The sequence below is a fragment of the Drosophila willistoni genome (assembly GCF_018902025.1).
Source record: "Drosophila willistoni isolate 14030-0811.24 chromosome XL unlocalized genomic scaffold, UCI_dwil_1.1 Seg142, whole genome shotgun sequence".
In the NCBI taxonomy this organism is placed as follows: Eukaryota; Metazoa; Arthropoda; class Insecta; order Diptera; family Drosophilidae; genus Drosophila; species Drosophila willistoni.
Genome location: NW_025814053.1, coordinates 3726766 through 3750708, shown reverse-complemented (window position 1 = coordinate 3750708; position 23943 = coordinate 3726766). Strand labels below are relative to the sequence as shown.

Sequence of the window (23943 nt, the reverse complement as noted above, 5' to 3'; positions counted from 1 at the left end):
GCTAAATGAAATTAAAAGTATATAAATTTATTATGGAATTTCTTATTTGTTCTGATTTGTCTTTTGGTCAACTTTCTTTCAAAAACGAGACATTGACATATATGTAGGTATTGTAGAGGACCACCCTAAGGAAAATTAGTTCAATATCCGGTCAACTTCCGCGTTCAAGTCCTACATACCGAATCTTTGTTTGAGTCCACAGCTTCCGTCAGGTGACATCAAGTGTTTTGCGCAATCAATTGGACATTCTCCATGCTAAGCGACTGCACACAGGAAAAGTCGTGCTACCGGATTTCGCCTCCGCCTCTGAAAAATCACAAAAAAAAAATTGAGGGAAAAATAAAAAGTAGACACAGATAGAGTACAAGACAAATGGAATCGCAGAGACACAATGTGTGTGTGCCCCGAAGATCCGATGACTTCCTGTGAGCCTGAACCAGGGGCAAGGGGACAGGGAACAGGGAACAGAGCGCTCGAATTCATTGTTTGTAGCCCCCTGTGATAATTGGTTGGTAATGGTTAATTTATGATGCTAAGAAGCAGCGATCCACCTGATTGTCCAACGGTGAGAGAGTGAGTGACCTTTGGCCAGCCAGCCAGTCAGCCAGATGACTTGATGATGACCATTTGAAGACCAGTTGCAGCCGCGCGAGCAATTGTTGCCCAGTTGCCCAGTTGACAGCGGGCACATAAATTATCCCACGAAATGAATTGGCTGCGATCGGGGCCCAACTCCAATCCAAATCATTGTTATCTGTCGCAGCAAAGAAATGTGGAAAATTAGAAAAATGAATTAGTGATCAAGTTGAAAATGTAAAGCTAACTAAAAGAAAATCTTGATTCGACTAGGGGTATACCCATTAAAATATACTTGTACACAACTTTTTCATTTAAATTGTTAAAGAGTTTCCTTCAATAACTGTCAAAGATAAATTTGATTTCTATATATATGTGTTCTCGATCTAAATTGGAAGCTAATAAGATAGATATGCAGTTATAGATAATTTTATGTAAAAATCAACTTGTTCATCTCAGAGGCAATATCTGTTCCAGGGTATCGAATATGGCACTTTACCCCGCCCTCATTCCTCATTCCACCCATTTGCCTATGATTTCTTTCAACATTTTTCTTTTTCTTTCATAAAAGAAAGAAAAGCAGCATAAAAATGCCTCTGCAACCATTGGACGCATTTTTCCATACAATATTTTCATTTTCAATTCATTAATTCCAACGTTTTTTTTTTAGTTTTTTTGTAGTTTTGGATATGATAATCATCATGGGGTGTCCCAGAGAAATGATATTGGAGTTGGAGTCGAATTGAGAGAGTCGGTAGCCAAGTTCGATGTGTGTTTTAATATCCGTTTTATTGCCATTGAATTAGCTGGCCTTTGTCAGCATTTTAGGGATCTTAATTTATATATATGAGTAGCAATGAGCGTGACTCCATAACGAGCACGGCTTCCTGGCCCCTGCCCCTGGTTTTAGCCCCTGTTCCTTGATAGCACCACATCAGGCCACACGACCTCTGGCAGATGCAAAAGGTCAAATACATACACACACAAACACACACCGGGAGAGGGCAAACTAATCCGAAATGATGGCCGCCCTGCCAGACTGACTGTCGTCGTTGTCGTCGTCGTCGTTGTTGTTGTCCTCCTGCTACTCCTGCCCCCATCTCCTTCTCCTATTCCGCCTGCTGCTCCTCGTTCTCGGCCAAAAACAATTATAGTTACTCATAAAAAAAAAAAAAAACACGAAGAATAAAGCGAACCCGGCGAATAGGTAGCAAGAGGAAGCGAGAGGAAGTCAAGGCATAAAAAATAGTTGGACGCAACTCAATTCGTCGCGGGCGGCGGTCCAGGACGTGCAAAAAACAACAACATTTCGATGTGTGTAGAGTGACGGGGGCAATGGCAAGGACAGCGGCAGGGACAGGAACAGGGGAAGGACGAAAGGCAGGCGGACATGCGTGCCCAATGATTGTCTTCAATAATTTGGCATTTTTTTTTTTTATTTATTTATTTACAATTCCCCCCTCTCTTTAGTTTTCTTTTTCTCCTTCCATCGATTGCATCAAGGAGGTAGTTTTTTTTTCATTTATCAACTTCAATACATTTAAAAGATTTTAAGTAGTTGACAAAGAATCGAAATCCAAACTTTTGATTAAGCCTAGAAATATAGAAAAATTTCTGGCAATCATAAAATTTGGATTTTACACTAGAACTAACAATAAGACTTCAAAAAACTTTTTAAAATCTTAAAGAAACTAATGTTTGAACTAATGATAGCCATAAAGGACTTATGAAGAACAATTAAAGCAAAATTTCAACTCGGTTGGCCGATTAAAACTTGTGTTTTTTTGGTTATCTTTTAGAAAAAACACAATTTGAATTTTAGAAAATTCTTTTAGCGAGCTATTTTTCTAAATATATATGTAAATAGCAATAAATACTAAAAAATTTGACATTTTTTAAATTTCCAGGAATAAAATTATAAAATTAACTAAGATGTAATTGGTTTATGTCATCAAATTTCTTAAATTTCGCTAGATTTGCAGACTTGCAAATTTTAAACAATTTTAAAACTGTTCAGTTTTTTAAGTACTCAAATGTAAACAGAAAGAAAGATTGTGCAAAATAAATTTATAGTTAAAGATAATCAAATTTGTTGTACTTAATCACAAGAATTTGTTTTGGAATAAAGAATAATAATTCCGATAGCTATTCTTAGTGATATAAGAATATAAATATATAAGAATGTATATAAACAAATTCAATAAGTTTCAAATTTATTAATTTTACTTTTCAGTAAAAAAAGAAAAAAAATGTTCTACATGAAAAGCACAATTGTATTCTTAAATATAACTAAATAGAAAAAATCAAAAAATATTAGCAAATTAAAAATTCCCTTCCAATTTGAATTTTACAACACGAAATAAAATCTGTCAAAAACGATTTTAAAAAAAAGAATAGTTTCGTTTTAGAGTTTCTTAAGAATTTTTGGTTAATCTTCCTCTTTTTCCAGACTGTATTTTGGACAATTTGCAAACGATTTCAAAAATTCAAATCTCAGATTAATGGCAATTTAGTATATTTTGGCATCAAATCCTTATCTCACATTTGAAAGAATTAATTTCGATTCTATATTTCGATCCTAATTTTGACAAAAAGTTTGGTTCTCGAGATTTTAGTGGAGATTGAAAGACATTATTCTAACTTGAAAAAAATGACATGAATTTTCCAAATACTCTAAAATTTTAAAAAAAAAGCTTCATTATATTAACTCGAATTTTTTACTGTTCATTGGCGATTTGTGTCATCATGAAAAAGGTAATACAATGTGGGCCAAAAGAAGTCATCCTCGCCAAAAGAAGTCATTCGAAGTTGTTTGACTCTCATTTTTTTCTAATAAATAAAAAAAACTTTGATTCTGTTTTTTCATTATGTTTATTTGACCAATAAAATTCTCAATTTGCAAACAGAATCAAAGTATTATGCATTTAGAAAAAAAATTAGAGCCAAACAACATCGGATGACTTCTTTTGCGCCACTTTGTATTAGCGTGAGCAACAATCTAATTGAAATTTCATTATTATAATAATAAAAGCAATCAAATGAGATATCACATTTGAAATTCGGTAAAAATTTTGCAAAGTTACAGATTCGCAAAGTTAAGAGTTTTAAGAATTTGCTGAACTTTTCATTTTTAACGTATTTTGCTTGCTTTTGGAAAATGAAATTTTTCAAGGATCGAAAATCTTCTAACTGCGCTTCAATATCGCAGGGCCCGCAGCCCTTGATATATGGCTAATCCGTAGTATGTAGAGTGATCAAGTTTATTTGAAATTTTTGCCACGTCCCTTTCCGCCCCCGCAATTTAAAAAAAGCGTTTATCTCAAAAACTATTCCACCATATTTGGTATGTATATTCGCTTAGTAAATGCACACATTTTTTTTGTATTAAAATGTTGCCACGCCCTTTTCCGCCCCCGTAATTTGAAAAACTTGATTATCTCCCGTATATTTTTACCTTATGCAATCAAATTCGGCACACTTAAATTTGATACTAATATCTAGCAAAATAAATGATTAAAATCGGACAAAAAACAGTCGAGTTATGCATATAAACGTTTATCCATAAGGCCGGAGTTGGCCGTTGGCTGGTGGGGGCGCTAGGGTGCTCGTATGATTGAGTGAGCGAGATACTAAGATATGCTTGTAAAAAGCATGTGAAAATGCATTTGTTTAATAAAGTTGAAATATTTGCTTTACTGGTGTATGGTATTCCTAAGTCGGCGAGACGACTTACTTACTTCATTTTAAATTGTGGGCTTACTTTTTTCTAGGTTAAACACGTATATATATTATATATTTTATATTTACTTACATATTTTAAAATTAGTTGTCTTATTAATTTGAGTTTTGTAAGCAAAAGAGTTAATTGTCTAAACAGGTATATCAAATTTCTGTCTAGATTCTGTCTAAATTTGAAGATTTAATAGTATTGACCAATTTAAAAACACGTAAAACTTTAAAATAAATAAAGCCCTTTCAACTTAAGAAAATAATATAGTTTTTCAAAATAATATAGTTTTTTTTTCAAATAATTAATTGAGTTTTTCTATTTAAATGACAATCTACAAGGAGAGAGAAAATGCTTGAGGTATAATTGAATAATATGACCTAGTTTAGCAGAGTCATGACACTTATTAATTTTTAATTGGAATATAACAACAAAAACAATTATTTTTAACAAACTATTACAAAAAGAAAAAATACAGCAAACTTTTTATGGTAATTTTACATATTATTGAAATTTGTTTGGTCTGAAATATTGATCATGAATGTAAAGTAGAAAGCTTTTATTTAATATGAGAGAAAAATTTTAAACTGCTCCCCATTCAATAAAATAAAAATGTGAAAATCAAAGAATATTCCTTTTTTTCCAATTTAGCTAGTTGCAACTTCATTGTCAATGTGAATGAGGATTGAAAAGCAAAGGTAAAGGTTTGGAAAACAATTCCGCTGATGGACAATTGACCAAGGCGAGAACCTGTCAAACAAATAGGGAACCAAACAATGCAATGGTCCTCCTGATGAGGGGAGGGGGTAGTATTAGGGTAAGTTTGCAGCCATGCAAATTTTTTCGGTCAGAAATGCAATTGAAAGGAAACGAGACAAAGCCACCAATGCTCGCATTGACAATGAATGAGGATACAATAAGGACAATAGACAACAGAACCAAGAGGAGAGAGCGGGAGAGAGTGAGCAGAGAGAGAGGGGGCAGGGTAAAAACAAATTTTGCATGCAAAATGCAACAAACAAACAGACAAAAATCGGGCCTAGAACTAGAAAATACCAATTGAGCCAAAAAGATGCAGTTTTTATTTTGTTGTGAATGCAAAGAAAATGGGGAAAATTCACTCAAAGGACTTCCACTTGAATGTTTTTGAAAACAATTGAAATGCACTAGCAAATGCAATAATAATAAAAATATAAAAAAATATATATAAAATACATACAAACAACAACAGAAACACAAACGAAAGGAAGAAAATTCACAACGTCTTCACTTCTATTGCTCGATGTTTAAGCCCTCAAACAAATATGTATGTCTGTATGTTTGCCTGTTTGTTTGTTTGTTTGTATGTTTGTATGTTTGTATGTTTGTATGTATGAATGGCAATGCAGATAGATGGAAACTTCAATCTTTCTACCAATTTTCTGGCTCCTTAGAATAAACTAAAATAAGGAATGGGACTGGGGTATATCAATGCTGATAAACATTATCAATATTGAACTTTTTGCTGTAAATTGTCATAATTAAAAATGAAATCAAATTCAAGTAGAACTCATCATTTGAGAGGATATATGAGGATATATATTTAAGGAACTCTGAGAGCTGTGATTGTTTATCTTTTTGTACAGGGCAACAGAATGTCGATGTTGTCCTAATAGATTTTTTTTTTTACTTATTTTTTTAGTTCCTTCGTTCGTTCCTTTTATTCCTTCTTTATCTTGGGTTGCCGCCGCCACACTTGATCGACTTCTGACTTGCCGAACAGCTCGCAAAACTGAACAAGAAGAAAAAAGAACTAAACAGAGAGACAGAGAGAGATACAGTGCGATAGACAGAGAGAGAGATAATGAAAAGAAATAAAATTTGAGATTCTTGTGCGTTTTTTTTGTTTTGTTTGCCTTTTGTTGTAGTTATCCTTGCCCCCGTCTTGAATGTAAATAAGTCGCAGATTGAAGATTGAAGATTCCGTCCCGTCAAAGTCGAAATCTCAGTCGATATATGATACAAATTGAAAGCGATGATCTGGAAACGTCGAAATGGAATTGAAAATTGGAAATGGATGAGAACAAAAGGGAATTCATTGAACCGCTGGATACGTACGTTAAGCGAATTCAATTGGTTGGATGAATGCATACATTCAGTTTTAGGGGCGGATAAAATTTGATTGCGTTGAAACATAATTATAGCAAAATAATAGAAAATAATTATAGATAATTTATTGTGGTATGCGATATCAAATATACATACATACATATATCTTGTATGTGTACATGTTTAACTTACTTTGTTCTGTTTTATGAAGGACTACTTATACTTATAGTAAACTAAAATGTATATTTTCCAACTAAATTTTCCGAAATTCTTATTCAAAAACTGTTTATAACCTTTCCCTTTGCTTAAAGTTACAATTGTTATAAATGCTTAGACTTGTGCTTTTAGACTAATCTCTTCCCCATTGCTCCATTCAATAACTAATATTTTAAAATTTAAAATTTAAAAATATTTGAATTTGCAACAATGTTGCTTTACCTAACAAGCCTTAGCCCTAAAGTAGGCAACAAAAATATGCACACGCACACACACACACACAGGCAAATACATGAAATATGTAATTCTTCTTAGCTCGCCCTTTTTGAGGATTTCTCTATCAATTTGTGGCCTGCAAATCAATCAATTTTATTAATTACATGTAATTAAACTTTGATTAAGAGGCAAAATCAAAAGAGAAATTTATATTTGTTTCAAGGTTGTGTCTATGTGTGTGTGTCTGTATGTGTGTGTGTTGAAATAAATGCAAATATTTCTTTGCCATTTAAATAATATAAATGATTGAGTCTAGGTGTGTGGGTGTATGTGTGTGAGCGATTGATTTAATGCCCACCCAAAAACACTGGCAAACAAGCAATAACAAAAGAAAACCCAGGAAAGTCATACAAACTGTGTGAGACAGAGAGAGATAGAGAGAGGTGGGGGTGGGGGGAATAAAACAAGAGACGACACAGAGGCAACTGAGTTTCAACAAATGGTGGCAAAAGTAGTGCAATTTGTTGTGTTGTTGCAATTTTTGTTTGTCTGTTTAATTAAAGCAATATGTGGCCTCCAGGAATGTTGAGTTAATTGACTCATCTATACTACAAACGAAGCACAAACAAACAAACAATCTCAGACATATACATACATACATATATAGAGACACACACACACACACACAAATTCAGTCACACAAAATGGGGGAAACGCCGCAGCGCAGCATTTTGTTGCGCAGTTAAACGCAGCTGAAACTTTGGGGGCGTTACCCTAACAGACTCCGCCCCATTCGATGGTTCTTTTACTTTTGCGCAGGGCAAAGCTGTGTCCATTTCAACCAATGAGATGCATTGTGACCATTTCAAGGGAAAACGCCCACACATTTTCCAAAAACCCAACTATAACAGTGAAAATACTGGGTACAAAAATACAGGTACAGCCTGCAAAAAAAAAAAGAAAGAAAAAAAAATGGACTGCGTTTTGCGTTCAACAAATTGTTGGACTTTTCTGTTCGACTTTGATGTACCCAAAATTAAAAGTATTTTTCAAAAGCATACCTCTAAATCAATCCTGTGTTGAGTTTTCTTTGCTATACCATAAATGCAAATAAAATGAAGTTAAAGTTTAATAAATTTAATAAATACGTTTAAAATAAAATTAATTTAGAATAATAAAAACAAGAATTTGTATGTAGATTAGATAAAGAGCAATCACAATAATGATTTACCAATTAATAATTTTATGTTTTTATTTTGGTTTTTATTGATTTTACAATGTGTATACCAAACCATAATATTATTATCTTAAAAACTGTTATATTTATTAATTTTTATTTATATTGGTTAGCTAAATTTAAAAACAAATTAATTTTAAATTCATGCAATTTATAACGGAAAATTAAATATTAGTCCAGTGGCGCCAGTTCCACATTACTGAGCCTTTTAACGCATTTTTGAGACTTCTGAATATCGATATAATAATTGTCGATAGCAATTAATTATCGATTTTACATATGATATCTGGCAGCACTGTTGCAAATTCAGTGTCTGGCAATTTTGTTAATTTGGCTATAAACATGGAATATGAAAGTGTATTAATTGTCAAACCCGAGGTTTTCATATACAAAATACCACCGAGAGCCAGCAATCGAGGCTACAGGTAAGTTCAGATTAGAGGGACTAAACATCCATTTTCGGTTTTTAGTAAAAAAAAAAAAACGCCCCCTTAAAACACCCACACGTACACACACATTCGCACGCACACACTGGCAACTCAAGGTTAAAAGGCTCGAGTTTGTTGTTGCTGTTGTTTTTGTTATTGGTGCTGTTCTTGTTGCTAATTTAAAGTTCAATTCCAATTGATTTTTTGTTTTGCTTTATTGTTTTTTGTATGCAATTCGGTTGTTTTCCAATTCTCAAATTGTTGAACATTTTCACTTACACGTATGCACTAAATGGTAGATAAGTACGCGCGATTCTGTGTGTGTGTATGTGTGTATTGCATGTGTGTAATTGTTAACTTTCTTTGTTTTCATTTTGATGCTTGAGCGCACAAATTGTTAACAACAGCAGCAGCAACAACAATCAACCAATTGTTATTAATTAGTACCGTCTGTTTGTTTGTTTCTTTTCTCATTTCTCGTTACTCGTTTCTTGTAGAGCTGCTGATTGGAATCTTAAGGAACCCACATGGACAGGCCGCATGCGTCTGGTGGCCAAAGGGACCGCCTGCATTTTGAAGCTGGAGGATAAGACCAGCGGCGCACTATTCGCCAATTGCCCCATCGATACATATCCCGGAGTGGCCATTGAAGCTGTTTCGGATAGTTCACGGTATTTTGTCATCCGTGTCCAGGATGATAATGGTCGTTCGGCATTCCTTGGATTAGGTTTTGGCGATCGTTCCGATTCGTTTGATCTCAATGTTGCACTCCAAGATCATTTTAAATGGGTCAAAAATCAGGAGCAAATTGAAAAGGAGAAAACTGAACCCAAACAGGAATTGGATTTGGGTTTCAAAGAGGGTGAAACCATTAAAATCAATATGCGCATAACGGTAAATTAAATTTAAATTTTTCTTCAAAATGTCCAATTCCATTTAATCATCATCAAAGTCCTTTTGCTCAGTTTCCCTTCCCAATAGACATCCATCCTTTTAAGCTTTATGTTTCGATTTTATATAAATAAAATATTGATTTTTTCTCATTATTTTATCATATTTCCTTTTCAAAACAGAAAAAAGATGGCTCCGAGGGCACCTCACGCACGGGCAAAGGCAAAAGTTCGAGCGGTGTATTGCCACCACCACCGGGTGGCTTGAGCAAAATAGCTCCACCACCAGCACAAGCGGCGGCAACTGCAGGTGGAGCCACATCGCCAGCCCATAGAGCGGCTGCTGGTGCTGGATCAGAGTGGACCGATTATGCATCAGCTGGGTAAGTAGTAATTTTTGAACTGAATGATTTATTGATTTCTCTGACCATCACTCGTTTGCCATTCACATTTTCAGGGGCAATCAAGGACAACAGAACACGGCAAATGCCAATTGGGTGCAGTTCTAGGCTAAAAATTCATAAGGATAAGAGCCTTAATTTATTGTGTGTTTTAAGGTTCTATCTCCTCCTATTCAGCATATTAACACCGCCCCCTCCACCAAACCAACCACTCATCCTGTTTAACTTGTTTTGTTCTCTATACCAAGGAGCTTCGATCAACAACTAAATTATAAAAGCATTATACGAAAGGGAAAAAAAAAAGAGAAAAACAACAACAACAAAAGCATATAGGAACGCATTAAGAATGTTTGAAACGTTAAAGTTGAAAAGTTTTTTTTGAATTGAATTGTGTTATTAATTTCCTTCACTCTCTTTCTCTCTCTCTCTCGCTCTATCTATCTGTCTATCATACACACTTTCTCTATCTCGCTGTGGCGAGAGAAAATTTAGCGAAAACTATTTAGCCTGGTTGTTAATTGTGTAAAATATTTTATCAAAATTATATAAACAAAATGGAATTATTGTAAAACAAGAAGTTAAATATTCAAATTTTTGAGTACTTACACACACACACACACACACACACACACACACACACACACAGACAGACACAGAAACATAAACTCACGCATAGACACATACATGCAAGGACATTCCGCAAAAGATCTATTTAATTTATTGTAATCTTTATCCTCAATGTTTCTCTCAGTTCGCACAGACACACACACACACACATGCATACACATGCATATATATATATACATTTATATATGCATGTATTTGTATTTTTATTTAATTTTTTTTTTTATATACATTTGTACATACATATATAAATAAAAACAAATATATATATATGTATACATTTTGTTTAAAAGCAAAGCACACATGCATAGCAATTAAGTAAATCAAATGAATTATATTAAATACAATGAAAATCATCTATATAAATGTATTTAAAGAAACAAAACAACTAAATCCATCGGAATTGTTCCGAATTCCGTTTCGTAATTGCTCGAAAGCTTCAACACATTCGTATCCAAGAAAGATGTATTAAAAATGAAAACTTTAAATCGGTTAATTATTCATAGTTCAATTAGTTATTAAGTTGTCAGCTTTTAAAAAATTTTAACAAAAACACAATTATTAAGTTTTCGACTTGAACTTATTTTTTGTTTTTCTTTTTACAAAGTTATGAAAACTCGGATACGTTATATTGATTTGAGAGAAAAACAAAAGTTGATCAAAACAAAAAATATATATGTATATTTCTGATTCTAATTGCTTCATTTGAATTTGTTTTTAAGAGAAGTTTCGCAATGGAATTGAGAGCAATCCCATAAACATATATACATACATACATATATATATATATATATATATATATATAAACAAATGAAAACTCAAAACAATTTCCACAGAATATCTCCTGTGCCCCATTCATTCATTCATTTTGGTATATATAATATATCTCCATGCTGTATACACACATATACAATTATGTATAAATATACATAAATATATACAAACGTTTAAACATTTTGTTTCTTTAACCATACTCGCAATAGAAAATCGTTGCCGATTTTGGATCATCTGTGCGCGAAATCATGTTGAATTAATTAATTGTTTGTTAAAAAAAGAAATTATATATAAATACTATATAATATATATATATATATATAGGTATATACCAAATCAAATTAGTTGAAATTTCTTGTTTTTTATTCACCTGAAACAATTTCAAATTCTAGTTGCAAATTAATTTTTCAAAATTTTCATTTGTGTGATATTAAAAAATTTGTAGCAACCAGCAATCCCAAATTAAAAAAGATCTATGAAAATTATATATGTAGTATATATATATATACATATATGCATATAACAAAAGATAATAATATTAAATGAATACGAATGAATAAAACAAACAAATAGCAATGAATTTCAAAGAAGAAATTAAATGAAATATTTTTATTCCTATGGGGTTATTTAAGGATGTAAGCATGAATCCTTTTAGAATCAGTGTCGGCATAGGCATCAGTCTGTAAACACTTTGTGTGGAGCCATCTTAATTGGGTCCTGATAGGGTAAAGCAAAAAGTGCACCCTTTTAACCTCATACATGTTTTTGCTTTTTTTATTTTTGGTTTCTCTCTTTATAACGAAGGTTTTAAAATTATATTGTAGAGGGATGAGGAGGAGGGAGGCGGCACAAAAACATTGACAAAAATCAATCTCACGTTTTTTTTCGCATCTCATAATTTTTATTATGTTTTTATTTAACTTAAGATTTTTTTTTTCTTTTTGCTGTTAATTTTGTAATTATTTTGTTTTTCATCGCTTCTTTTTTTTTGTTTTAGCTTATGTTTTCTGGTAATATTTGTTTTTAATTTGTTTAATACATAATTTTACAACGCAATATTTCGTAGGACTTTTGCTTTTGATACAATTTTATTCAGTTAGATAATAATTTTAACCTTTTTATTAACTTAACCTAATTTTTCTTGTTTTGTTTTTTATTTTTTTTTTTTTAGTATTTCCTCTCGATATTGGTGTTACATATATATCAAACTACATGATATCATATCAATTATATATATATATATATATATATATATATATATATAAATATATATATATGCTATTCATATGCACGCGCAATAGTTTAAATATATATACGTATATATATTATATATATAAATAGATGTACACTTTGTATATTAATAATAATAATTATAATATTAAAACCTGGCTAGCTAGATTTTGTGAGGAGGGAAGGGGTTAACCATCCACCCCCTCGCAACCCCCTATATTGTTAAATTGTATACTTTTTCCGTTTTACTATTTTGAGTTTAGGTGGAATTTTGTTAAATCAAAGAGAAAAAAAGATCAAGGTAAATGTGAACATGGTGGTTAGACTTTGGATATCATTACAAATCTGTTGTTGTTCTTCTTCTTCTTCTTTTTTCTTAGATAAAATGCAAAAGTTGAATTAATTAAAAAAAAAAAAAACATAAAACTATAAAAATATTTTTCAATCAAAGATATAACAATGAATCCAATTCAAAGGATTTTAAACGTAAAAAAATTAAAATTTTTTAAAACGAAATTTTGCATATTCCTCAAACTATGTATAACTAAAAATGTTTATTTAGCTATATATATATATATATATATATTTTAGGGCATATATTGCGCTGGCAGCATTAATTTGTAAGGTTATCTGAGTCAGTTAAACGCTTTGCCTCCTCCATATATGTATGTATATGGCAAGCGATAAAATTATATAACACGTCACGGTATCTAATACGAAATTTCTGTATTCCGAGAAATATTGAATCGATTTTTGAAAGCTCCAGTAACGGGAACCAATTATTGGCTGGATATTCGGATCTATCTTAAAATACAAATCGAATGTAAAAGTCACAGACTAGAAGAAATTGTTGTTTGGGAATCCCTAAGTTTTGGAGGAAGGGTACATTAATTCGTTCAGACCCAACTTGCAGTGCAATTCATTTTGCCAATTCAATATATATAAATATATATATAGCTATATAAATGTACATATATCATTTAGTCAGCTAATAAAGTTCTAGTTGTGTAGATAGCAATACATATAACATTGATGTTTTCCAAGTTAAATTTCTAAATGTTGTTTTACCATTTTCTTTTCTTCTTTTTTGTTTTTTCTTTTCTTTTTTTTTCTTGTTTGAGTGAGTTTTCAAATTTGTTTTCAGAATATTAACACAATTGTTTGATGTATGTACGTATAACAGTTTATGAAATTGTTATACGCGTTTACAATAAAAGAAAAAAAGAAATATTAAACCAATCGTATAAAAATATGATTTTTTTTTTTTTTTGTTTTTTTGCTTGTTGACGACGTTGAACTTTTACAATTTGGCTTCAGATTATCGTAATTGGGCAGCCAAACCAAAGCAAAATAAAAAAAAAATAATAGAAGAGAAAAAAAAATAAAATGGAAAAGGTTATTCTTATAAATTAAAACTAAGCAAAATGTACAAGTAAGCATGTATAAACAAAATTATCAAACATAATTTCCTTATGTTCGTTTCCCATATCTTAAGTGTGTGTTTTTGTTTTGCTTGTTTGTTTTCTTGTCTATTGGCTGTCGCTGGAGAATAGAGAAAAATTGCTGGAAAAGTTATGAGGATGCGGATGGTGCTATGGTTAACGGGGATGCTGGTGGTGGTGGTAGTGTGGCGGGTCGAAGCGTCCTTTTCTTGTTGTCCTGATTACATAAAACGCTGACGTTTACTACTATAATGACATATATCCATTTTATCATCGATTGGGCTGCCGGGACGCTTGCAGTGACGCGCTATTTCATTGGCAACAAATGCAAATAGTTCCGGACCGCTAAAAATTACAACAATTTAGAAACAATCACATTTACCTTCCACATGAACTGACTGGCACTTACCGTGGACGCAAAACTAAGGCCTCCTTAAATGTGTGCAAATCATCTCCGATACCGCCAGGATTTAGGCCACCACCTGCGCCATGTACACCTCCAGCAGCTCCAGCACCGGCAACAGCAGCGGCACCAATATTGGGAGACGAGGGTAATGAAGCGATACCTAGACCAGAGCTAACAAAACCACTAGCTCCTATGGAAGCAGCGCCTGAAGGAAGACCCACACCACAACCATGATGATGAATATGTTCTGGCTTGGGTGATCTGGAAAACGAAGGAGACATTTAAGTTATTTGCTCGAAAGTATTACAGGCACAGGCTACGCGGACTCACCGACGATTGGCATGTGGATGATTGTGTGTAGTCGGCGGTGGTGTCGGCTTACCAGCCAAATAGGCTAATAGATCCTCACGTCGAATCATGCGGCGTTTTTTGCTGCGCGCCCAATCGGCCAATTCACGTGTGCGTCGTTGGTAGCCACATTGTACAGCAGCATCGCTGGTACGTTTCAGACCATCACATGATTCTGGGAAATGGACAAAGGGGATTACATTTCCAATCATCGACATGTTGTCTTAAATCCTACTCACCTTTATATAAAGTTGTTACGGTGCCGGCTGCTGTCTGAAATGGCAGCCACAAGGCTCCGGCTCCAGTTCCAGCTCCGTGACCGCCTGCCGATGTGGCATCTGCTGTTGGGGCTGCTGTGTGTTGAAACGTGTTCGATGAGCGCTCTGAATCAGAAAGAAAATTTAAAAAAATCAAATTGTATCCACTATATTTGAACAAAAAATCAAGAGCAAAGCGCTTCAAAGTCGTGACTCTAAAACCGATTGACTTTGAATCGGTTTTAATTTGGTAATTCATGAAATAAATAAAGGCTATAAATTCATGTTGGTTGGACGCTTTTTTTATGCTGTGGTTCCTACATTCTGGGAATAAAAACTTTTTTAGTTTCCTAAATCGAATAATAACTTTTTAAATCGGTTTATTGTTAACATGTGCCAATTCGGGTTTAGTTTTATTTAAATAGTTTTCGCTTTTGATGGCCCCTTGCCATATTTGAGTCCGGGCCTGACTTCAATGTCAACGTCAATTATGAGATATGATGAAATCATCGTTGGTCCCTCAATGCATTGGTCTAAAAATATAACCGTGATCCCTTACGTAATCAATGTGCATAAACCGATATGTATATCGAATAGTAAGATAAAATATTCAGACTAAAAATTCAAAATGTCTACCAGCAGTACACCTAAATACCACACATACCACCTGCTGATCCTGATCCTAAACAATAAAAAGGACTCATTTGAATCACCTGCTTTTTCTCTGCCTCTCCGCTTGTTCTCTTTGTCTTTTTGTGTCTTTTTTTTTTTGGGAATAGAAAATGAAGCAAGTGGAAATGGGATGGCTATAGACAAAAATTTTGGAATTCTAGTTTTCATTTTTGCTTAGAATTCAATGACGACAGCAAAAACAGCTGTTTGCGGCGCAGTCTCACACACACACACACACACGCATATGTTGATGAATGATGAGAACAACAACAAAAAAGGAAGTTCATCCACAAAACCAACAAACACTCGCTCGGTTCCCTCCTTTCCCATCTTTGACTATTCTGTTTCACCCCTCCCTCATCTACACGAACACAATGACACTCTCTCTCTCTCTATCTCTCTCTCTCTCTTACTGTTGCTCTCTCGTTGTTCTATTGCAATCAAGAAAAAAAAAGAACTGTAGGTTAAGTCATTGAGCCGACTTAAAGATGCCCTGCACCGAGACAACATCTAACTTTTAAACCCATTCAAATCACAATTGTAATTTGTGTTTCTTTGTTTTTAGCTCAAAAAATGGGGCTTTACAAAAATGAATACAAAAGGGGAAGTATTTGGTGCTTTGGGGCAGTACACTCAATATTTCAGAATAACCCAATATACCCTTTTTGGCCTACAGGGTATAAGGTATAAAGAGCCAAAGCCCTTTTTTCTTGCTGCTGCTGCATTTTTGATAATGCGTAGAAAGCAAGAAAAAGGGAAGGTGGGGGGAGGGTTCAGTGTTGGGGAAAAAAGGGGCAATATAGATGGGACGAACTAAAAGCCGGGCTGCTGCTTCTGCTACTGCTGCTGCTTTCTATTAATACCTCGCCCAAAACTATTTTTATATGCACGCTGCTGCCGCAACTACTGAGGCTCCTACTGGACTCACACACACACACATACACACGCAAATACACACACCAACACACAGAAACTGATGAAGAGACTTACCACGATAAAGCTGAGCAACCGCTGTGGCCGAATCCTGGAATGCGCCCCAAACGGTGCTCAAATTATTGTCCCTCTGACATGCATATTCCCTTTCACATTCATCATGTTGACCATCGATCTCCCGATGATATTGCTCCTCCAGCCAGCTCTCCTCGCCACCCGATGAATCTTGCTGTTGTTGCATTTGATGTTTTTTTCTCTTTCGCTTGTTTCTATTTCTCTGCTTCTTTCGATTTTAGTTTTTTTCTTCGTTATTTTAGGTATAAACCTAAGCTTTTTTCGGTATTCAATTTCTTCTATTTTTTCAATTTTATTTCTTTTGCCTGTCAATAGAAATACTTTGTGCCTGGATGACGACTTGACGAATTCTAACTACGATTCTCTTGCTCCTTTTGATGTGTGTTATGCTTCCTCTTCCCCGCTTGCTGCTTTTATATATATATATGTTTTTGTATATGTATGTATGTATACATATGTCTATATATATATATGTATATATGTACATACATATGTACGTACGTATGGGTTTGGGTTTGTCTCTAGATTTATTCTCTGTGTATATTTTATTCGGGAATTAAATGCTTTTACGGGCTTAGTTGCATTTCGCCCGCTGTCCCACTGCTTCGATTGATTTCCACCAAGCGCAAAGAAATGTTTATTTTAGTGTATACTTCATAATATACTTATTTTAATTATTTAATGTGCACATTTGTGTAGTAAACTAGAGATGGTCAACAAAACCGATTGGCTTTTGGCTAAATATAGCTATCGATATCGACTTGTGAGATTCACGCCCCCTCCACCATCGAATTCCTTAACAGTAATCTGTTAAATTTAACAGAGACAAAAATAAACAAAAATATAGAAATTACAACCCTACCTAGTTGTATGGTTGTTTTCCTCATATTTATAGTGAAACAATTAATCCTCCTTTTGAGTAATTGGCGTTGATTTATGCCTATCATGTGATTTTAAATACTTGTATGTACATTCAATGTACATTTTCTACATAATTCTAAGTATATTAATTTTGATGCCAAATACTGGTTCACGATGTCGTATTACCCCTCAAAAATTTTTGGAATATTGATGCATTGTAATTAGAAATTATAATGTTACGAATTTGATTTACTTTAGACACGAACCATTTGTGACCATCGCTATCTGACAAAAATTAGTCGGAAGAACTGTTAGGAATCAGTTCGATAAGTCTTATCGATAACCCACAATTTGTCACATTTTTTTGTGTGAATTAAAAGCCGGCAGCTTTTCGACTTTTGATTAATTCAGCAATTCCGGTAGAATTTATTTTGTCTTTCCTTAGCTCTGGATAATGTTTATGAACTCTAATCTCTTCGAACCGGGCAAGTCGAAGCTCGAGCGCAATTTTATTCAATCTGCGGCGAAGCAAAACACACGTCTCGATGGTCGCAAATCTGGTGACTTTCGCGATGTTAAGTTAACTTTCGGTGCGGACTGGGGCACCGTGATCGTAGCAATTGGCGACACTAAGGTCCTGGCCCAGGTGAGCTGTGATATTGGTACGCCGTCATCGGCGCGACCTAATGAGGGAACCCTACATTTGAATGTAAGTCTTGGCGGCGTAGCATATTTAAATGAATCGCAGACTACGCATGATCAGCGATTCCTGACACTCAACTCATTATTGGAGAGGACGTTTCGGAATTCGCGTTCACTGGATCTAGAGTCGTTGTGCGTTGCCGCAGAACAGCATGTGTGGTGTGTACGGGTAGACATTACAGTGCTCAATCATGATGGAAATCTTTATGGTAAGGAGTTGAATTGATTGATTCAGTTTGGCTGGATTTATGTGTTTGTGCCTTACATTTGTAGATGCCAGCACTGTAGCCGCCTTGGCAGCTCTTATGCATTTCCGTCGTCCCGATGTGACATTTTTGGATGAAGAAATCCGCATTTATTCGGACAAGGAACGGGAGCTGATTCCCCTGCTCTTCCTTCACTATCCAGTTAGCGTTACATATTGCTTATACAAAAGCAACAGCCATTATCCCTATGTGGACCCCATTTTGTTGGAGGAGAATGCCGCCGATTCGATTATAGTTTTAAGTTTTAACTCCTACAACGAATTGTGTTCACTCAATGCTGGCGGATCGACTCCGACCAAGGCAGGGATTATCATGCAGTGTGCACGGAATGCAGCGAAGCGCTCAAAATCTTTGGTGGATTTCTTGAAAAAAGCTTTACTGTTGGATGAACAGCGTCGGAATAACAAAGAGCCAATTATGGAGGGCCTTGTAAGTCTTCTGACCAACAAATCACAGACCATAAGCTATAATCATCTGATGAAAGAGGATGTTTCTGATATTGTGATGAGAGAGAAGCAAGAGATCCCAGAGAAAGTCAAGACTGAGGATAAGCCAGTGGCTGTCGATGCAGAGCCACATAAAAAACCATCAAAGGGTAAACAAATCATTAGAAAATTGAAAAAAGCCCATTGTACAAACATCCCATGTCTTTACTTTTAGCCACACCCGCACCCATAAATGACAGTGCTTGGCTACCGCGGGATAAGGAAGCATCCCCAACGGTTGTCACTAGCTCAGCTCCCACCAAAACAAATCGGAACAAATCCCAGCGTGGCGCCGGCCAACAGAAATCCACACAAAAACACTCAAAACAACAAAGTATGCTCACATATTGTTTTGGCCTAAACGCAGGCCGTATTTAAAATGACATCTATAACATCTGTTTATATAATAAACCAAACTAACATTCATATCTCATCTAACAGAAAATCCGATCCATCTTATTTGATAATCATAACTAAGTTCATCTAAATCTCAACCTTTATTATTTATTCTTTTACGATATGTGCTAACAATGTATGCTCTTGTTTGCAGATCAAAGCGATTCGGAAGAGGAAACCAAACCAGTCATCAAATAATATTAAGTGTCTAGGTATTAGTTTAGTGTAAATTTATTAAAGTTATAGTTGTTTAATATATAAAGTTTTAGCGCTGTTTTCTCTTTCTCTTCCCCCTAAGTAAGTTGTTACAGAATATCGGAAAAATTTTTAGGGGGATTAGGAATTGAAATTGAATAAAATTTGAAGCGTTCGCTCAGGCTTTTTCAAGGTTTGTTATATGAACATAAAGTGAAATATGAACAAGCAATAAGTTTAATAAACTTTCGAATTAAAGAGTTAAGCGATTCAATTATGTTTTTCTATATTTTTTATCATTTATTGCTAATTGAAAGTATGTGGAAGGTATACTTTAATAATACTGTAAGTTAAATAATTCTATGATCGTCTATCAAATACTGAAGTTATGCTGAATGCTTCGGACTTTTCTTTTTTGGATTCTTAATAGGAAGTCCCAAGACAAAAGGCTAATTGAACATTCACTAAAAGTTCTGCCTATATTTTGTTAACCAACTGGAAAAATTTCAGTAATGCTATAGAAATGAAAAGTTTTCCCAAACAAGTCCTAAAATCAGGGATAATATTGCATCCATAAAAATCCATAACTGTTAGAATTTTCGATTAAAAAATTGTTTTAAATTTCGTTTTCCAAAATCAAACTTCATATGAAATCGTTTCGTTAGATGTTTTAAATTTACATAGTTTATTAATAATTACGTAATTGTTAATTTAATTTTAATGTACAAACTAAATGTATATATATATCATTATATATATATGTATTGTAAAGAGCTATTAACAACGATCAATGCTATGATTAGTTGCAAAATATTTATTCTTTCTGTTTATTGTTGACGTTTTTCTTTTAACTATTTTTTTTTGTTTTAGTTTTTTCTTTCTTTTTTTCGGGAGCACCAGTTGCTGTTTTTTCTTTCTTTGTCTGGGAGTTGGACGTTCGGAGGAAGGACCGACAAGGTTGTTAAGTGAGCGAGTGTGTATGTATGTATGTCTGTGGAGGTCAGGGTAGGGTGGGGTGGGTGGCTGTTTGGTATATTACTTGCGCTGACGTAGTGAATAGGTGATGACGACAGCAAATGCATGACCGACACTGACAATATGTGTGCGAATGAGAGGGGGAGATTTTCCCAGCAACACCAAAATCACAGTTCTCCAGTTTCCCATATCAAGTTGTTGTTTGTTGTTGTTGTTGTTATTGGCATTATTAGATATCTGCTTCCAATTTGTTCAGGTGGTATCATGGCCAATGCCATTTTTTTCCAATTTATTAGAGCCCATTTTAACCATATAAACGAAATATGTAATAATCTCCTTTTCCTTGATGGGTATTGTCTTGAAATGCTTCATAATAGTCTAAAATAGGAGAAGAATTAAAGTAAATTAACAAATTATATATCGATAGAAAAAGAGTGAGAGAGAGAGATGTAGGGAAGAAACTTACATCGGCCAATTGTGCTCGCTTCATGCCCTGTCGCGTTTGGACCTTGAAATGACGCTTATAGCGGCGTAGTGTGCCCACGCTCAACTGATAGAAATCGGGATACTCATGAAGATCTGTGTCCGTTTCATTGCTGTCATCTTCACTATCCTTGCGTCGCCGCTTCGTTCTCACGGATTGTATACGCTCCTTATGGTAATCGCATATGTTTATATTCTGCTGGGCACTGGGATCAATGCTCAGTTTGAGGCGCTTTTGAGCCACCGTCTTTTGGATACGTTTGCTATATCTGGCATAGCCAGCCTGATTTCGACACCTTTCCAAGTCATCGATGAGGCAGCAAGTCTGATCCTGATGGCCTCGAGAGTCCTCCTCGCCTGTGCTGAAGCCGTTGTTCATGATGCGTATTCGTTTTGTTGCTGTTCTTGACAAATTAATGTGTAAATTTTTCTTCTTTTTGTTTTTGTGTTGTTGCTTGGCAGCCAAATCGCTTGTCTTGATTTGGTCGTATGTATATTTTTATTTTTTTTGTTTTTATACCTCCTCTATAACAGGTATTTTTTGATTTTGATATAATGCTCGTGTTGCTATGTCAGATTGTATTGCACATTCGGCAGCTTCTAATGCTCCTTCATAGTTTTGCAGGGTCTTTCGAGATTTTAGGAATAAACTAATTTTCATTTGCCTTACTGCGTTTGCCTTTCTGGTCTTTCTTTCTTTCTTTCATTCGGTTTCCATCCCCCTCCCAGCGATAACCTTTAGTGGTGTGATAAAAATTAGTTGTATATATCGATATATACATACACATATCGATAGTTTCGTTTGGCAACCAAAAGACTTATTTTGATTTTACACGAATATGCATATAACAAAATGTACTTAAAAGTTTAGGGAATCAAACTTTTAAGAAGAATGTCAAGAACATTTTTTGTCTATCGACTATGTTTACATGATATTATTTGTTTCAACCAGTCGCATAGCTATTTATTGTTATATGATTTAACTTAAAAAACCTTAATTGACAAAAAATATCGATAGTTTTGCTTATTGGCTTTGTGATGCAGCACATCTCTAAGCGGGAGAATTCAAAATTCATTTTCAAACTTGTCATAACGGAAATTATTGTTACTAAAACACACAGAATTAAGCTAACAAATATGCATAATTGTTTCAAATTGGCATATTCTTTTGCATTTTTAGCATGTGGTAACTCTCTTAGCTTATTCTCTATAATTCTAATTCTATAATTCTACTCTATAAAAACTTCAGAAATAAATGAAAAGACTGTATTTCAATAGAGTCTAAATATATGCATGTACATATCTGAGTATATACATGCGTATTTTTAAACTACTAATTAACTTTTGATTATCAAAATTAAACATTTATTTTCTCTTTAGGGAGAATACCTACTTCTATTATTATCCTTAAATTGGGTGTGCAAATACATACAATACAGAGGTGGACTCAAACGTTGGAAGAGCCAATTCTTATTAGCTTATTAATTGTAAAATATATTGAAGAAAACAATTTTATTTATAATAATTTCTTTCAAAAAATTTAAAACGTTTTAAACTAATGTTATATGAATATTATTTCAACGAAATTTTATTTATTCAATAATTATTAAATTGTTAAACAGTTTAAAAATTTTCCCACATAATTTATTTAAACTACTTATCTATTTTAGGATATATAGTTACTGAATTAAGACTGATGCAATTTTAAGCATAATAAATATTTCTATTTTTACGTTTTCTAGCACATATTTATCCCGTCCTAAACTTGAACAATTTGAATTCTGTTGACTGCTGCTTAATACGTTTTATTTTCATTCATAACTTTAATTGAGTTCCCACTCAATTTGAGTCATTTTTGACGAAGTTGCTTCGTTTTCCATTTTTCGCTTTTCGTTTTTCCTCACATTCGTCTCGTTAGTGTTTTTGTTTACAAATATTCGTCCTTTCAGGCATTTGCATAGGAGCCTGTTGCTGTTCGCCAGTTCCTGTTTCGGCTTACTCGGTGATAATCAACTTATGCGGCGGCCTCCAAACCAAAACCTAAAAGATGATGATTGCTTCTGGCCAAACTACCCAAAATTATGTGTCACTGTGTTTGTGTTTAATTTTATGTTAATCAAGTTTAGCTGGCAAATAATAAAACAAAGATTTATTTATAAATGTCCCCTAAAATCAAATTCAGGCAAAGACAAAGACAATTTGCCAGCCAATTTATGTTGACAAATCAAATTAATTAAGAATAATAGAGCAAAAGTAGAGCAATTTTCTTGATTTTCTTTCTTTCTTTCTATATGTGTGTGTGTGTGTGTTTTTTTTTGTGAGCCTTTTGCGAAAGAACACAAAATAAAGGGCGACAATAAAAAAATGTCTGAGGACTGTATATTATGAGTTTTAGTTTTTCAGATGGTAAAGAAGACTCCTTAATTTAAGTATTTTAGGATTTCAAAGAATCCATTTAGGATTAATTCGGCATGTAAAGAAGTTGTAAACTGAAAATACTTGTAAAAACTTTGTGGCGTTTAAGTTGAATGCTTTTTAAGAATTTGTTTATCAGTTAAACATAAAATATTAATAACGACAAAAGCATACTTTAGGGCAGGCAGATTCAGGCGCTAAGCAATTTCTCTGAAATACTCCAAAATAAAATTTAAAAAAAATATTTTTTCTAACTGGTTTGGTGTTTCTTTTAAGGATTAAAAATACTGACTAAGTGGCGATTAAAGATTAGATTTAACAGTTTAATTTTGTATTTTGGGTTAAGCTAAAATACAAATAATTTAATGAATTTAATTGAAATATTTGTGATACACTATTTACAACTCAAACAACTCAAACTTAATCTTGAATTTAAGTATATGCTTCACTCAGAGTTGAGTGTCTTAAGGGTTGAGTGAGTTCTGCCTTACACATGAAAAAGACTCACTCAAATGCCTCGCTAACACTCACTCCTTGTCGTTCGTTCCTACGGTCGTCCTCGTATTGGCTTTTGTCCTGTGTTAGCTTCTACTCGAAGGCTCACCATTTGGATTCTGCTTTCGGA

General features: G+C 33.9%; 4 protein-coding genes across 4 annotated transcripts; 2 read left to right on the top strand and 2 right to left on the bottom strand.

Annotated features, from left to right (window-relative positions):
• The first annotated feature begins 8359 nt into the window (after positions 1 to 8359).
• Positions 8360 to 10162, top strand: LOC6653113 (NECAP-like protein CG9132). Its single transcript, XM_002075458.4, has 4 exons — positions 8360 to 8485; positions 8986 to 9382; positions 9562 to 9761; positions 9836 to 10162. The coding sequence occupies exons 1-4, from the start codon at positions 8403 to 8405 to the stop codon at positions 9885 to 9887; spliced, it is 732 nt and encodes a 243-aa protein (XP_002075494.1). The 5' UTR covers positions 8360 to 8402; the 3' UTR covers positions 9888 to 10162.
• Positions 10163 to 13789: 3627 nt separating this feature from the next.
• Positions 13790 to 17271, bottom strand: LOC6653112 (UPF0472 protein C16orf72 homolog). Its single transcript, XM_002075457.4, has 5 exons — positions 16523 to 17271; positions 14843 to 14986; positions 14586 to 14778; positions 14259 to 14516; positions 13790 to 14194 (listed from the first exon to the last, which is right to left on the bottom strand). The coding sequence occupies exons 1-5, from the start codon at positions 16704 to 16706 to the stop codon at positions 14071 to 14073; spliced, it is 903 nt and encodes a 300-aa protein (XP_002075493.1). The 5' UTR covers positions 16707 to 17271; the 3' UTR covers positions 13790 to 14070.
• Positions 17272 to 17739: 468 nt separating this feature from the next.
• Positions 17740 to 19710, top strand: LOC6653111 (exosome complex component RRP45). Its single transcript, XM_002075456.4, has 4 exons — positions 17740 to 18312; positions 18377 to 18964; positions 19030 to 19188; positions 19405 to 19710. The coding sequence occupies exons 1-4, from the start codon at positions 17856 to 17858 to the stop codon at positions 19446 to 19448; spliced, it is 1248 nt and encodes a 415-aa protein (XP_002075492.1). The 5' UTR covers positions 17740 to 17855; the 3' UTR covers positions 19449 to 19710.
• Positions 19711 to 20106: 396 nt separating this feature from the next.
• LOC6653110 (histone deacetylase complex subunit SAP30 homolog) lies at positions 20107 to 21623 on the bottom strand. The gene is made up of 2 exons (XM_002075455.4): positions 20887 to 21623; positions 20107 to 20798 (listed from the first exon to the last, which is right to left on the bottom strand). Exons 1-2 carry the CDS (start codon positions 21280 to 21282, stop codon positions 20673 to 20675), a joined length of 522 nt encoding a protein of 173 aa, XP_002075491.1. The 5' UTR covers positions 21283 to 21623; the 3' UTR covers positions 20107 to 20672.
• Positions 21624 to 23943: the final 2320 nt, after the last annotated feature.

Bases quoted from the DNA above. Each gene is read 5' to 3' on its own strand.
- LOC6653111 (XM_002075456.4), top strand. From the start codon at position 17,856: ATGTTTATGAACTCTAATCTCTTCGAACCGGGCAAGTCGAAGCTCGAG. The intron at 18,313-18,376 runs GTAAGGAGTTGA...TTACATTTGTAG, and splicing joins TCATGATGGAAATCTTTATG to ATGCCAGCACTGTAGCCGCC. The intron at 18,965-19,029 runs GTAAACAAATCA...CTTTACTTTTAG, and splicing joins ACATAAAAAACCATCAAAGG to CCACACCCGCACCCATAAAT.
- LOC6653110 (XM_002075455.4), bottom strand. From the start codon at position 21,282: ATGAACAACGGCTTCAGCACAGGCGAGGAGGACTCTCGAGGCCATCAG. The intron at 20,799-20,886 runs GTAAGTTTCTTC...CTCCTATTTTAG, and splicing joins AGCGAGCACAATTGGCCGAT to ACTATTATGAAGCATTTCAA.
- LOC6653112 (XM_002075457.4), bottom strand. From the start codon at position 16,706: ATGCAACAACAGCAAGATTCATCGGGTGGCGAGGAGAGCTGGCTGGAG. The intron at 14,987-16,522 runs GTAAGTCTCTTC...TTTCTGATTCAG, and splicing joins GGTTGCTCAGCTTTATCGTG to AGCGCTCATCGAACACGTTT. The intron at 14,195-14,258 runs GTAAGTGCCAGT...TGTAATTTTTAG, and splicing joins GCCTTAGTTTTGCGTCCACG to CGGTCCGGAACTATTTGCAT.
- LOC6653113 (XM_002075458.4), top strand. From the start codon at position 8,403: ATGGAATATGAAAGTGTATTAATTGTCAAACCCGAGGTTTTCATATAC. The intron at 9,383-9,561 runs GTAAATTAAATT...TTTTCAAAACAG, and splicing joins AAATCAATATGCGCATAACG to AAAAAAGATGGCTCCGAGGG. The intron at 9,762-9,835 runs GTAAGTAGTAAT...TCACATTTTCAG, and splicing joins ACCGATTATGCATCAGCTGG to GGGCAATCAAGGACAACAGA.